The sequence below is a fragment of the Purpureocillium lilacinum genome, assembly GCF_023168085.1.
Source record: "Purpureocillium lilacinum CBS 284.36 DNA, scaffold_7, whole genome shotgun sequence".
NCBI lineage: Eukaryota > Fungi > Ascomycota > Sordariomycetes > Hypocreales > Ophiocordycipitaceae > Purpureocillium > Purpureocillium lilacinum.
The window spans coordinates 2295139-2309136 of NW_027072117.1; the positions used below are offsets into that span (position 1 = coordinate 2295139).

General features: G+C 55.5%; 4 protein-coding genes across 4 annotated transcripts; 2 read left to right on the top strand and 2 right to left on the bottom strand.

Moving 5' to 3' along the window:
* Positions 1–234: 234 nt before the first annotated feature.
* On the bottom strand, positions 235–910 carry PLICBS_009596 (uncharacterized protein; the record flags this gene model as incomplete). The annotated part of the gene is made up of 3 exons (XM_065601681.1): positions 235–250; positions 322–761; positions 818–910. 3 exons carry the CDS (start codon positions 908–910, stop codon positions 235–237), a joined length of 549 nt encoding a protein of 182 aa, XP_065457753.1.
* Positions 911–6422: 5512 nt separating this feature from the next.
* On the bottom strand, positions 6423–7037 carry PLICBS_009597 (uncharacterized protein; the record flags this gene model as incomplete). Its single annotated transcript, XM_018325205.2, has 2 exons — positions 6423–6439; positions 6542–7037. 2 exons carry the CDS (start codon positions 7035–7037, stop codon positions 6423–6425), a joined length of 513 nt encoding a protein of 170 aa, XP_018176599.2.
* A 759-nt stretch (positions 7038–7796) lies between these two features.
* PLICBS_009598 (uncharacterized protein) lies at positions 7797–8803 on the top strand (the record flags this gene model as incomplete). The annotated part of the gene is made up of 2 exons (XM_065601682.1): positions 7797–8058; positions 8160–8803. 2 exons carry the CDS (start codon positions 7797–7799, stop codon positions 8801–8803), a joined length of 906 nt encoding a protein of 301 aa, XP_065457754.1.
* A 1918-nt stretch (positions 8804–10721) lies between these two features.
* Positions 10722–12271, top strand: PLICBS_009599 (uncharacterized protein; the record flags this gene model as incomplete). Its single annotated transcript, XM_065601683.1, has 4 exons — positions 10722–10991; positions 11057–11824; positions 11885–11926; positions 11978–12271. 4 exons carry the CDS (start codon positions 10722–10724, stop codon positions 12269–12271), a joined length of 1374 nt encoding a protein of 457 aa, XP_065457755.1.
* Between the last annotated feature and the right edge of the window lie 1727 nt (positions 12272–13998).

A 13998-nucleotide genomic window follows, 5' to 3' on the forward strand; every position in this document is an offset into this window, starting at 1 on the left:
AGACAGTTTTCCTCCGCAAAGGCCCGCTTCATCTCCAGCGTTTCGGAATCATCGTACCCAACCCAACTGCTCCCGGCATACGTAAAGTACTTAACCATCGCAGTTGAATTGAGGTATGGCTTTGCTCTTTCTTCATCGACTAGACGACGGATCTCGCTTAGCGACAGAATTCCTGTTGATCTGGTGCAATTGCCACTGGAACCGCCCTTTCCCGGTACAAAACCACATCCGATTTTACCACAGGTGGGGTCTGCCAGAGTGTATGTACGGCCATAATATGCCAGACCAAGGTTAATTTTGCTGAGCTCGACATCATCGTACACAAGTGGCAGGAGATCCTTCTTGATATCGGTGACGTCGGTCTGAGGGCGGACAATGGACCCAAGTGCTCGAACATCGGTGTCCCATGGGCCATGCAAGTCATATGACATGAAGCCAAAGAAGTCGACGTATTCCTGCATTTCTCCTGGTCGGAATCCACGAAGGTACGAGTAATCAGGCGCTAGAGCAACCCTGATTCCGAAAAGTTTGTGTTGAAAGGCAGTCTTCATCTCTTTAACCAGGAGCACAAAGTTTGCGGCGTCCTCTTTGCGGCCACCGCGAGTGGGCTCAGAGGGATACTCCCAGTCAATATCGACTCCCTGGAAGCCGTACGTTTCCATGAATCTAGTGAGCGAAGAAATGAAAGCTGCACGGTTCTCAGCACTTGACACCATATCACTGAAGGCATGCTGTGTCGGGCCTGGAGCATTGAAAGCCCACTAGTTTGGAGACCTGTTAGCCTTTGATTGCAGATGAAACGACCCGCGTTACTTACTCCTCCAACTGCAATCCATGTCTGTAGCCCATTTCTCTTGAGAGAAGTAAACTCGCCGTACAAGGGAACGTCACCCTCGTGCATGGGCATCATCTGGAACGTTGTCGGGTGAAAGTAGGCAAAGGCGTAGTACAGGTGCGTCAGCCCGCGGGTATTGATTTGTCGGGGCCAGACTTTGTCGCAGGCCCTTTCTCTTGTGTTCCACCCTTGGTAGTAGCCGATATGCCGTCTCCCAGACCCTGAGCTTTTGCTGCATGTTGGTACTTTCTTTACCTCGCAAGAACCGAATCCTTGCTGGCATGGAGTCTTTCCATATCTTGGGTCGGCATCGACGCAATGGGCTGCCTCGATACCACACCAGCCATAAAAGCCACAGCAGAGATTCAGTCCACATGGCGTCTTGCCGTCCGCTGAGTCAATTCCACACATGGCTTTGGCGTCACAGTTCGAAATGCAAGATGGTCCGCAGCTACGAGTTCGGAGCTTCAGCATTCCCAAAGGGCTAAACTTTTCACTGCAACCGCCAAGGAGGGGGTGGGGAAGGGGTATCAACTCACTGGCCTTCTTGAAACCCGCACTTGCCTTCTGAATTACAGCAGCTTCCGTCTAGGCATGGTGATTGCGGACTACACTGTACAGGGCCACTACCTGGACTGTTCTTCGATTGAGACCAAGCCAAGGTTCTGTTTTCGGTAGTGTTGTAACCCTTCCTCAACTGGCCAATAGTGTACTCGGTTCCAACTGCGAGAATGTCGGTTCTGTTACCCGTTGGTTCTTGTTGCGTAACTCTTGAGTAGCGTGCCAACGATTCATCGACATCACTTGCTGTAAGATTTCCTTGTGGTCCAAGCCCCATAAGGTTTCTCACTGATGTATGTGATGGTTCTGTAGCTGCTGCGGTCATTGTCATCTTGTCGTCGGATCTCCCAATTCCTTCCAGCTGGAACTCCATGAGAGACGCTGGCACGAGGCCCTCCCCAGCTAAGTGTACGAATGTTTCTGTGTCGTTAACGATAACGACCTCGTCGAAGACGTAGCCCATGGCCTTGTAGTCAGCTTCTGAAAGCACCTGTCCGGAGGCCAGGATTTCTCTAATCCGACTTGGTGAGGATATAGAAGTTGCGATCACATCTTCGCCATGTTCATGGTCGTCATCATCCCTCCAGTACACTCGCGCTGGCCCAATGCCAGGATGATTGACGAGACTAAGACGAAACCGTGCAGCATCGTTTGACTCGAATTGTGCCAGACCGAACTCATTCTTTATCAATATTCGCAGTCTTCTGCCCAAAGTTGAGTGTATGACCCCTTGCCAGTCTTGCTCAGATCTAACTCTGTACGGGTGCGGGTGCCTGCAGGTGCCCGACTGCCCTGCGGGTGCACAATATGTGTTTGCTTCGGAACCTCCCGAGTCGCCATTGGCAGTAGCTGGACGGCCAGGTCCGTCACCTCCTTCAATCCAAGATGCGGGTGGGAATTCGTCGCATGTGTATTGTCGTCCCGATCGTAGAACACCGCCATTCTCCATAAACAGGCGAAGGCCCTTGATCTCCAGCAAGGTTAGCGGGGACTGGGTCTCCAAATCCGTGTACACCCACGGCCCTGGCATCACGTCTGGTTGATCCGGTTCGGGGCACCGCATCCTCGACGGATTGCTTGGATTTCTGTTCCAGTTCGAGGGGCATACTCTGGATCGCCTGTGAGTCGATGCCTAAGAAATCGTTAAGATGCACAGCAAGAGCAAGGATAGTTGATAACGTAATGTTGCAGAACTCATGGTGAACAGCACTAATGGGCGTGAAACACGATGCGCAGTAGTTGTCAAGACAATTCGCTATGCTGTACAGTATCATCAAGTGAGTTCTATATAAATAGCCCAGTAATACAGTAGATAAGACGGGGGTCTGACAACGCTCGTCGAACGATTTCGGTCCCTCGTATTGCTCTGCTGTACTACACGAGCTACTCGCCCCAGCATTGACCTTGCATCGCCAACGTTGGCTGTAGTCATGACTTTGCAGTACCTTAGCATTTTTGAGGACCTTGTCGACAGCATCAGTAAGCATCATAGTCGCAGATATCAACGATGCGTACTCACTGCGCAATGCGACCAACTGCCAAGCGGGCAGATAGCATGGAGTTGGCAAAGACATTCCTCAGAGCTGCACGGTCACGAAAAAGAAAACAGGGCTCAAGCCAAGAGATTTCACAATGTAACGTTTCATAAGGAGGCATGTGATTGGGATTGATAACACTCGGAGGTGGGTAGGCTCGGCGTCGATAATAAGCAACCTGCAGTTCGTTTCCCATTCAATGTCATATCACGGCAAGCGAGGATATATGCAATTCAATTACCCAGGCATCAAGGGTTCCAAACCTTGTTCATGTGCTGGCGAATGTTGGTTGGCCAGTGTTCAATCACTTGCCATACAGTACAGCTCCGGACAAACTTGCACAGAACCTCGTGTGCTATCAGCACCGTGTTGTATATAAATGGTCGATCATAGCAATATTTGATACGAAACTCGTGCCCTTATCCCCTCATTTCACTGAGAACACCAAAAGGTGCTGTACTTTCGCCAAAATGTCTGACGACAATCAGATGCCAATCCTCAAGCAGGACCTTCTCAATCGCCTTATCTGGTCGGTCTTCGATAGCATTGACGACATTCGGGTCTTAGATGACCCCAACGACCTCTCGTCCGAGAGTCGCCCATTTTCAGGCCATCCGATTGCGCTCCAACATGTCACCAATTATGCCCTCCGTACCATGTTGGTGACGGAAGGCGTACTCGGACTTAAAGAAAGTTTCTCAGAGCTCCTTGACGAATGGATTGCCCCCGTGCTCACCGTTGCGCGGGACGACAACGAACCAATCACCATTGGGGACTTCGTGATGCAGGTGCATACTTGGCTCCAAAGCCAGAAACAAGAAATTCTTGAATTCGAGGAAGAAATGACCGGGAAAAGCCATGCCGAATTCAAGTACATGTATTGTGGTTGGGTCTGGGTGCCAAGTCTGGAAGACCTCGAGCTGGATTTTGAGAACCAGTCATTCCAGTTACACCTACAACCTAAAGGCCCGACAGGAGAGCGCCAAGTCTGAGTTTGGTGGTTGGTTTCACCATCGCGGTTGACTTGGCAGCTGCCGGTCTCACCGCCTAGTCTTGTTACGTGGCGGCCAGATTGGATCTTTTGTGTCTCCATTTCCCGCAATGGTTGCTTGTTACAGAACTGTACTGTACAGTACTGTACAGTACCTAGCTCACCTTCAAGAGAATAAACGGGAAATGACGGGTCGTGTCCGCCTAAAGATTAAATTTGCAGGTACGAAGTACAGTACAGTACTGTACAGTAGAGCCATTACATCCAATTTGTCTATGGCCGAACAAATCATGGGACCTGTAGAGCCCCCGAGGCCCTCTTTCCAGGCTGGACGGATGTCTGAGCAGTTTTCGTGTTGCTTAGTTGAGTTTATCCGTTCGATTCATTAACACAACATGTGGGATTTCAACGTAGGTCCGCCGCAACTCCCCTTGGCATTGACCAGGCGCCAACAAATTGTTGCGCGCCGCCACGACCAACGATTTATCTCAGAGCAATGCACTTGGAGTTTTTATTATGAAGTAAGGGTGCATTTCTATTCACATCGCTGCTTAAGCAGAGTCTAGGACCTTTCACTTGAGGCATTGTTGGGAACACAAACACCCGGGGCAACACTAAACTCAGCCATGATGAAGCTCCTCGGGGCGTTACTACTCAACGCGGTCGTGCAAGCGATACCAAAAGTCGGAGAAGTCAATTGTCGGTTTACGTCCACTACATCCTCAGTGGTCAATTACTATACTTGCTCAGAACTCGCAATTGCGCATGGAATAACGGTCGAAAAGTTCTTCTTACTGAATCCTGCTGTGGACCTAGAGTGCAGCAACATCAGCCCAGATACTGATTACTGCGTCAGAGGATGTACGTAAGTCAAGGTTGATTAAAAAGCATGATCTGATTCCAGATAAAATCCAGTTATTCAGTTTCCTGTTTCTCAAGATGGCTTTTGCGGACCAGACCATGGCAATTCGTCGTGCCTTGGTACCGATTACCAATGCTGCAACTCCGAGACATGGAAATGTGGCGAGACGTGGTGAGTCTCCATGTTCCATGTATGCCTCGGTATACCTTTGTCTCAACGAAGAATCACAGGGAGGATTGTGCCCCTGGCACCTGTTGGGAGGGTGCTTGTACAGGATTTCCCTCGCAATACTCCATGGATGGAAAATGCGGCCCTTTAGCGAATGGTCTTCTCTGCGGAGGAAAATGGGGCGACTGTTGCAGTCGACAAGGCCAATGTGGCGCTGGCGATGACTTCTGCAGTTTTGACAAATGCTACTCTGGCAACTGTATCATACCACAGCCAGAGTGGAAGGCTCCCTGGCAGGTTGGCGATACCCCCGATGGAACCTGTGGCGATCCAAATGGCTACACCTGCGATGTGACCTTTGGCAACTGCTGTGGCTTCAACGGGAAGTGTGGCAGCAGGGTAGAGCACTGTGGCTTGGTGGTAAGTTCGCAACACCTGAGAACCTCGATTGTCACAACGTGGCGATGATATAACTTGGCAGGGACGGGTACTGACCGGGACTTTTCCAAATCTGAAAGCCAGCCCAAACTTGGATCCTGCAGCGTGACCATCTCACCGACAACTACAGCCGTCATACCTGTCGCCAGCGGTATTTCTGCAGACGGAGCCTGTGGTGGACGAGGAGAGCAAAAGTGCGAAGGATCTGGTTTCGGAAATTGCTGCGGCCCCGATGGATGGTGCGGCAGCTCTACGAAGCACTGTGGAGAGGGTTGTCAACCTGCATTTGGCACATGTGCTAAGTTCCTGAAGACCTCGCCGGACGGCACTTGTGGTGCATCGACCGGCTATACGTGCGCGAAATCAAAGTTTGGTGGTTGCTGCAATAAGAAGAACACCTGCGGATGGTCAGCTCTGGACTGTCAGATGAATCTCGGCTGGTATGAGATCGTACACTCTTTGCTCGCTTACCTCAAATCTCCTTCTACTCTTAACTGACTTCACGGCTATAGCCAAACAGATTTCTCGTCGAGCTGTCTCTCAGCTGATGGGCCCAGTATTGCTGGAAGGGCGGGAACGAAGGAGAGCTAGCATGACTCGGACGACAATACTATGCGCTATACTGATTAGCGCTGCTAAGTGTCCGCAAATATTGCATGTCGTAGTAGACCACTAGCGAAGGAACAAGTCAGGCTTCGCATTGAATTCATGGCCAGAAGCGAAAGGATTGCGGTAGGCTTTCCCGCCTTGCGCAGATCCAACGCCAAAACACGGACCAAAAGTATGCGGTAACGACGCATGTCAAACTTGGATTTGAAACTAAGCACGTGTAATTAGACTACTGGTGTAAGACTGGCGAAAGCTTAGAGGTCTATTGGTACAGGAAGTCTGCTCCCCCTGTCAAAGATCGTATCAAAATCACTGCCCCTGGTACACTAGTCCATACTCACGAATATCAAGGCAAGCTCGAACATTCGGAGAGAACCAGTGATGTATCCCGTTCCATCATCGAGGGGTAGCGTTGGCTTTGTTCTACTTGTTACTGGGGACTTGTTTGGTTCAGTTAGCAATTTCCTTCCAGTCTTCTCTCTCCCAGCACCTCTGTATTGCGACAGCCGGGGAGGGTAGTGTCTGGTAAACATGCTACTCACCACATGTGCACCTCTGGCACTGATTGGCATTATCAGCCTGAAAGGCAACAAACACCTTGCCCTCGCACTCGCCGCAGTTGGCTACGGCACTGCCGCTGGCGACCCTGCCCATGGAGGTGCCACACTGGACGATGAAACTACCGATACCGCCCTTACCGCCAGAGGCCTTACCGGCAGTGGCCTTGCCGGCAGTGGCCCTACTGCCAGCGACCTGACCGCCAGAGGGCTGGGACGGTGGAGCGCAGGTGCATACCGCGCATTCGGTGGCTCCGGTATCCGGGGCGGGAACGAACTTATTGCCCTGGCATGTGCCGCACTTGGACGAATCGCCGCCGCGGCCAATGCTGGCCATCGTGCTGCCGCACTGCACGAGGAAAGCACCGATTCCGCCGGTAGGCTTCGGCGATGCAGGACTCTTGTTGACCGGAGCAGGAGAGGCCAAGGCGAAGGAGCTGAGGAGGCCAGCGACGATGAGGAGGGACTGAGACAGCTGCATCTTGGATGAAATATGTTGTATTTTTTGCAAGACTGTATTGCGTCGAAATCTGGTTGGCAGAGTACAATTTGCAGTTCAGTCCTGGATGGGATGGCGTACATGAATGGTTTTATCTGGTCTCTACGACACCAATTCTGCAACCTCGTTGGCACTGACCTACGTTGTGCTACGAAGACAGTTTCTTCATGGTGGATGCTGCTGGTGGGGGTGAGAATCGATGTGATCGTGCATTTAAGTGGCTAACATGAAGTGCCAAAAGGTGGTTTTGCAAAAGGTTCGCTGAAGTGAGATTCGTCATCGATTTGACGATGAAGCAGGCACGGACGCGACTTTGCCGATGAGAACGCGCGTTTTCGACAACTATTTCTTCCGGCTGGAACGCCAGAAAGATTGTGGCGGTAGCAGAGTGCAAACTGTGCACATCTCCAAACATATCCCCGTCCCTGTTATCTTACATGTTTTGAGTAAGCCGGCGATCTTGTCATCGGCTAATACTATCTAATGTTGATGGAATCTCACTGCCGCACTTCGGCTCAATAGCGTTCGGCGTCAGCGGCAGTGCCGGAGCGGGTGGAAAGCCCCGCATAAGCCGGCACCGGATGCCGGGCCAGCGCTGAACTTCTTAACAGCTCGCAGGGAACCCCGCCATATTTGACAGCAGCGTCACAGCGGCACCACATCGTTGAGTGAGCCTTTTCACTCGACACATCAACATCGGCCCATTGCGCACGCCCCGTCGGCGGCATCACACTCCAAACAATGGCTTCGCAAGGTCTGCGCATCGGTTTCGTGCCCGAGCACTTCTCCACGCCGCTCCACTTCGCACAGAAGCACTATGGCCTCGACGCGACGCTCATCCCCTTCCCCTCGGGCACCGGGCACATGGTCACGGCGCTGCGTGCGGGCGACATCGACGTCGGCATTGGCCTGACGGAGGGCTGGATCGCCGGACTCGGCAAGGAGGGCGTCGAGGGCGACGGCGGGTACCGCCTCGTCGGGACCTACGTCGAGACTCCGCTGTGTACGTATCACCGCGTCGGGAAGCCTGCATGGCATGCATGCACGGGGAGGGTTGGGTCGCTTTGGTGTCACTGGCTCACAACGTTCAACGGCGTTACACAGGCTGGGCCATCTCCACGGGCGCCGACCGCCCGGACATCACGTCGGTGGACTCGCTCAAGGGCGGCAAGATTGGCGTCTCGCGCATCGGCTCCGGCAGCTACGTGATGGGCTTCGTGCTCGCCGACAAGCACGGCTGGCTGGATCAGCAGCAGCAGAAGAAGCCCTTCTCCGACACGGTGGTGCTCAACACGTTCGACAAGCTGCGCGGGGCCGTCAACTCGGGCGAGGCCGACTTCTTCATGTGGGAGCACTTCACGTCCAAGAAGTACTACGACTCGGGCGAGATCCGCCGCGTCGGCGACATCTACACGCCCTGGAGCAGCTGGAAGATTGTCGCGTCGACCAAGTTGGCGCCTCCGACCGGCGCATCGGTGGACGCGCGCGTGCGGGACCTCTTCGAGAAGCTGGACCAGGGCGTGCGGCATTTCAACGAGAACCCCGAGGAGGCGGTGCGGTACATCTCGACGAACTTGGACTACTCTGAGGCAGACGCGCGCGAGTGGCTCAAGACGGTGCGCTTTCCGCAGAGGACGGAGGGCGTCAAGCCAGAGGTGGTGGCTGACTGCGTGTCCATCCTGCGCAAGGCGGGCGTGCTGGTCGAGGGCAAGGGCATGGAGCCCGAGGCCATGGTGGTAAAGCTGTAGAGATGGGGGTTGAAACGATTACGATGTCAAAATAGTGCCAGTCGCTATGCTTTGAGTACAACCGTTGGCTGTCAGCATGTGACTGTCTGATGCCAGGCCCGCGAAACTTGGTGCCGTAACAACTCAGTGCGTCTGTATGACCTTTAGTGGTATAAACGCCACATTCAGTCTGCGCTGTGTCGACATGAAAAGTAATTAAGTCAAAAATAACGGAATCGCAAACAAGTCCGACAACGGTGGGCATCAAGCACCCCGTGCCCGGCCGCCCGACGCTGCGCGCGCGACTGGGTCACGGGCCACCGTCATGAGGCACACGCAGGTGCTGCGACACGCGTGGCGTTCGCTGGTCGCTTTTGCGCAGCGCCGACCTGCGTGCAGACATTCGGCGCTTGCTAATGGAGCTTTCATCTTTTTTTTACATAACAAGCCCGTCTTGACGACGTCTAGATGGTTGCCCGATTTCCGTTTATACGCCTGGCAGTTGCCGGCCACTTTAGGCACCATCACGGCCAAGCGATTCTGTGGCGTCTTGGAGATAAGAACGCACCTACTAGGTAATACTGCAGAATCGCCTGGCTCACAGACCAACCAACCTGGGTTTCGAATCATCGTAATAATGGCCAAAGGGAGCAACGCTGGTGATGAATGCGCGTCTGCCTCTGGTCCCGTCGTCTTGGATCGGGCAATTTAAGACTGTAATAAGGAGCCATGTTGACGATTCAATTGCTGCACTCGTCTTCTCTCCGGCTGCACCTCCATTCGTCTGCCCTAGAAGCCCTCGTTCACATCGACACTGAAAACCGGGCAAAAGCGCCGTGGCTCACAAGCCGGAGACCCTGCGACCGGCAGAACAGGCCGCCGGCGTTCGCCACTACACGGGGTTGCCCCTTCACAGCACCGATTTCATCTACGTCGGCACCTTCACTCTCCTTGACGGAGGCTTTGGACAGATTCAGTACGTAGCACAACATATCAACACAAGAATCGGCCCGGGTCTCGTCCACCTCAGCGCCACGAATGCCTTGCTCGGAGGGGTGGTTTCCACCGACGGCGAGAACCCCAATTCAGAATTGGTTCGCAAACCAAATGTAGGCGGATATCAGATGGTCGTTGGCATTAGGCGTTCGTACGCCAACCGGACTCCGGCTCTCTTAGACCTCTTGGTAGAGCTTGGTTACCAGCCGATGTACCAGCCACTCGACGGGTCCGGCTGGGTGGCGTGGCAACACAGTGCTTGCCGCCAGTGACGGCGGACAAGCTAGGAGCGCTCCTGTTGCCAAAGGTTTGCGGTATTGTCGTGGTGCGGCGAAGTCTAGAGTCTGGATAGTGGGAGAGTAGGCTTGGAGGGTCGGCGGTTTCATGGCAGATTGCCAAGTGAGTCCATCTTGTCGGCCGAAAGTGTGTGCCGCTCACGCTCCTACTTTCCGATGCAGCTTTCCGATGCAGTTCCTGGATAATGTAGGTATACAAATTCTGTGCATGGAGTGGACCGTAGGTGGAAGCCGAGCAAAGGCCCAGGTGTGATTGAATCTAGGCGGAGATCCATCCCCCACAAATGGACGGGGACGCTGGCGAGGAGTGGTGGCCCCACACAGCCACTCGGAACGGGAGTTGGGCTCTCCCGTTCCCCCCCTGGTCTGGTCTTTCGGCAGCGTCACCTGCTTGAGCCGCCCTGCAGGGCTGTCCCATCCCGTCCCGTCACCTCCCACCATCGACGTCCGACGCGAGCCCGCCAGAACCGCCGTCTCGACAGTGAGATGCGCCCGCGACCGTCCCGACATTCGCTCGTTCTCCTCGCACACCGCACCCCGGCACCGACGCACGAGCCGACAACCCGTCAAGGGATGCTGCCGACACCGCGAATGTTCCCCGCCCGCTCCGCCGCCCCTTCACAGTCCCCATCGACGCGCGGCCCGTGATGGCCTCGCCGGGATCCAGGCGCCTCAGCGAGGCGACCGCCGCCGAGGTGGAAGGCCTCTCACTGGCACCGGAGAGGAGGCGCCTCTCTGCCGACGCTGCCGACCTCGCCGCGTCGACGGGCTCCTCCATGCTCGTGCGCGTCCCGACCGTCGAGAAGGGCGGTTTCCGCGCCAGGATCGGCCTCGCAGGCATCGCGAGGCGCACGCTGGGCATATGCCTGCTCCTACTCACTGTATTTCTCTGGACCCTGTCCAACTTTCTAGCCAGCGTAAGCCCCTCCATCCCGTCTGTCCTGATCCACCGCCGGACGAGACTGACGCGGCGCCGACGCAGTTTATATTTTCCGACCACACTTACGATAAGCCCTTCTTCCTCGTCTACGTCAACACGTCCATCTTCGCAGTGTCCTTGATACCAATGTTTACAAAATACATGCTTCATAACGGCGTACGGGGTCTCCGACATGATGTGGTGCAGATGTGGCACAGTTATAGAAACAAGACATCACATACCAAATTGCCGTCCGACGATGTCGATGACGACACGACCGGCGAGCGACTGCTGGTGGACGACGAGGGGAGCCTGGAGCCCGCCCTGCAGCAGGACGAGAAGCTGGGCTTCCAGGAGACGGCTGTTCTGAGCCTCGAGTTTTGCATGCTATGGTTCTTGGCGAACTACTTTGCGTCAGCGTGTCTCGAGTACACGAGCGTCGCAAGCGTCACCATCCTGACATCCACGAGCAGCGTCTGGACGCTGATCTTCTGCGCGCTGTTCCGGGTGGAGTCCTTTACCATCCGCAAGCTCATCGGCGTCATGGCATCGCTCGTCGGCATCGTCCTTATCTCGACAGTGGATCTGACCGGGGGCAGTGACGAGAACCGGGGTTCATTCCCGCACAAGACCCCCGGGCAGATCGCCATTGGCGACTCGATGGCGTTTCTCAGCGCCGTCATATACGGCATGTATGTGACGGTGATGAAGCGGCGAGTGGGGAACGAGGACAAGGTGGACATGCAGCTGTTCTTTGGTCTGGTCGGTGTCTTCAACCTCGTCTTCTTGTGGCCGCTCTTCTTTATCCTCCACTGGACGGGCCTTGAGCCGGTATGTCCCGCGTCGCACAAGCCCGCCCGTGTTCCCGAATTATTGCTGACTTGCCGCCAGTTCGAGATGCCACCAACCGGCCAGGTGTGGGTCATCATCATCGTATGTCTTGGGTCCGGCCACGTCGCGCCGCCGAGTGCTAACGAGTCTCAGGTCAACTCTCTGTCGTCATTCATCAGCGACATATCGTGGGCGTTTGCGATGCTCCTGACGACGCCGCTCGTGGTGACGGTGGGCTTGTCGCTGACGATACCCCTGTCCCTGGTGGGCGAGATGATTCAGTACGGCCAATACTCGAGCTTCGTGTACTGGATCGGCGCAGCTGTCGTGTTCGTGTCGTTTGTATTTGTAAACAAGGAGAGCCACGAGGACGGCGAAGACAAGGGGGCCGCGGGCGCGGGTGCGGGCGCGGGTGAGGCGAGGCGGGCATCGGTCACTGCCGTATAGACGACGAGTCGCTTCGAGTTGCGTCTTTTGGATAGGCAGTTGCATGTGGCGTTTTGAGGACTTTGGGCCGATATACAGCGGAGTCGTGGGCAAACTCATCGTACGGCGTCGTTGTCTCGCCATAGAGGCTATATTGATTGGGAACGCACAGACGGGACAGCGCTCTCTCCGGTGACACCGTGGCGGCGGGGGCACAAATGTCGGGAGATGCCGTCCGGGGCTGAAAATGAGCTCCGAGGAATTGGACTTGCCGTCTTGCCGCGTTCTGTGTTATCGGCACAGCCCGAGAGGTATCGCGGACGAACCGTGACGGTGTTTCAACTCAGCTGAGCGTCATCGTCGTTGTGCGGTCGTCGCCTTTGAACGCAGCCACGCTCAGTACGGTCGGCGCGGACGGGGCCAAACAAAACGTCATGCTGCAATGCAATGCGCGTCAACGGCTGCACGTAGTAGCAAACAATTGCCCATGCATGCCGCCATGCAGAATTGCAGAATTGCCCATGTCAGCCGCAGTTCCCCTGTGTCCCATGCCTGGGCCTAACACGCCCCTCCCTCCCTTTCTCGGTCGCGGGCCCTGACCGGCCCCTCATGGGCCCCCCTCTTGAACAGCACCGGGGGGGAGCCGCAAGCGGGCCCCGCGTCGTTCCGGCCAGCATCTGTGTGCCTGGTTTATTGCAAACTTGACAGTTCTGTCGGACTATGTTGTCATACAAGAACTCCGGTCTGATGCTTGCTTGCCGTGGGCTGGCTGAATGGCTGACGGGCGGGCGCACGCGAGTGAGTGAGAGAAACATAGAGCGAGAAGACTATTAGCGACCCGGTGCTACTTAGCGGGCTAGACGGAGCTTGCCTCCCGCCGGCCGCCCCCCCCTGGTGGCGAAGGGGGTGAGTCCCGTCGTCGTCGCGCGCAAAAGGCCTTTCCCCCCCGATGCGCCATACATTTTCTCGATCGCAACTCGACGCGGTGCCTTGCTTTCGCGTGGAGAACCAGAGACCGGCCGGGGGGCAGACATGCCAGCGGAGCGGCCCAAGAGCCCGGTTTCTCTATCTGTTTTTCCAACCTTGGTAATCGAAAATTGGCCCTGCCCCCCCTCCCTCCGCCCTCTGCCCCCCCGATGGTCATGTTGTAAGACCTGGTCGGCTGCCACCGCCGCCGCCGTAGCGCTGCCTGCCTGCCTGTTGTGCGAGGGTCCGCGTGTGCTTCCGTATGGCAACACCATCATGTGCGGCGCAACGACTTGTCAACTCCCTCCCTCCCTCTCTTCCTCTCCCTCTCCGGCAAAGCAGCCAATGTGATTGGAGACCCCCCGTCAAACCTGTCAAAAACCCGTCACCTTGTCCAGCACGACCCACGAGTCCGAGATCTCGGGGTCCGCCAACACGCCGATACTAAATGGGGTTTATAAAAGGTCGCGAGTAATGCCCCCCGGGGCGGGACAATGCTCCAGGCCAAGAGAAAAAGAGTGGAAGCCAGACCCAGAGTATTTATTATCCAGCCCACTGGGTGCGATTCGGCCTAGGAGCTATTGCCCCGGATCGGGGGCCTGCTGCCACCCCATTGTCGCCCCTGTCCTTTTCGGCGCGTTCGCATCCAGCACGCAAATCGCGTCTGGAGCTTCATCGACCGACGCTACCCTTGGGGTCTCGTAGGACCCTCCCCCCTGTGGGTTCCGTCCCGACGGGCGGTGGGTGGGGGATTCAGGTTTGACAGCTGAAGACGCGGGGAT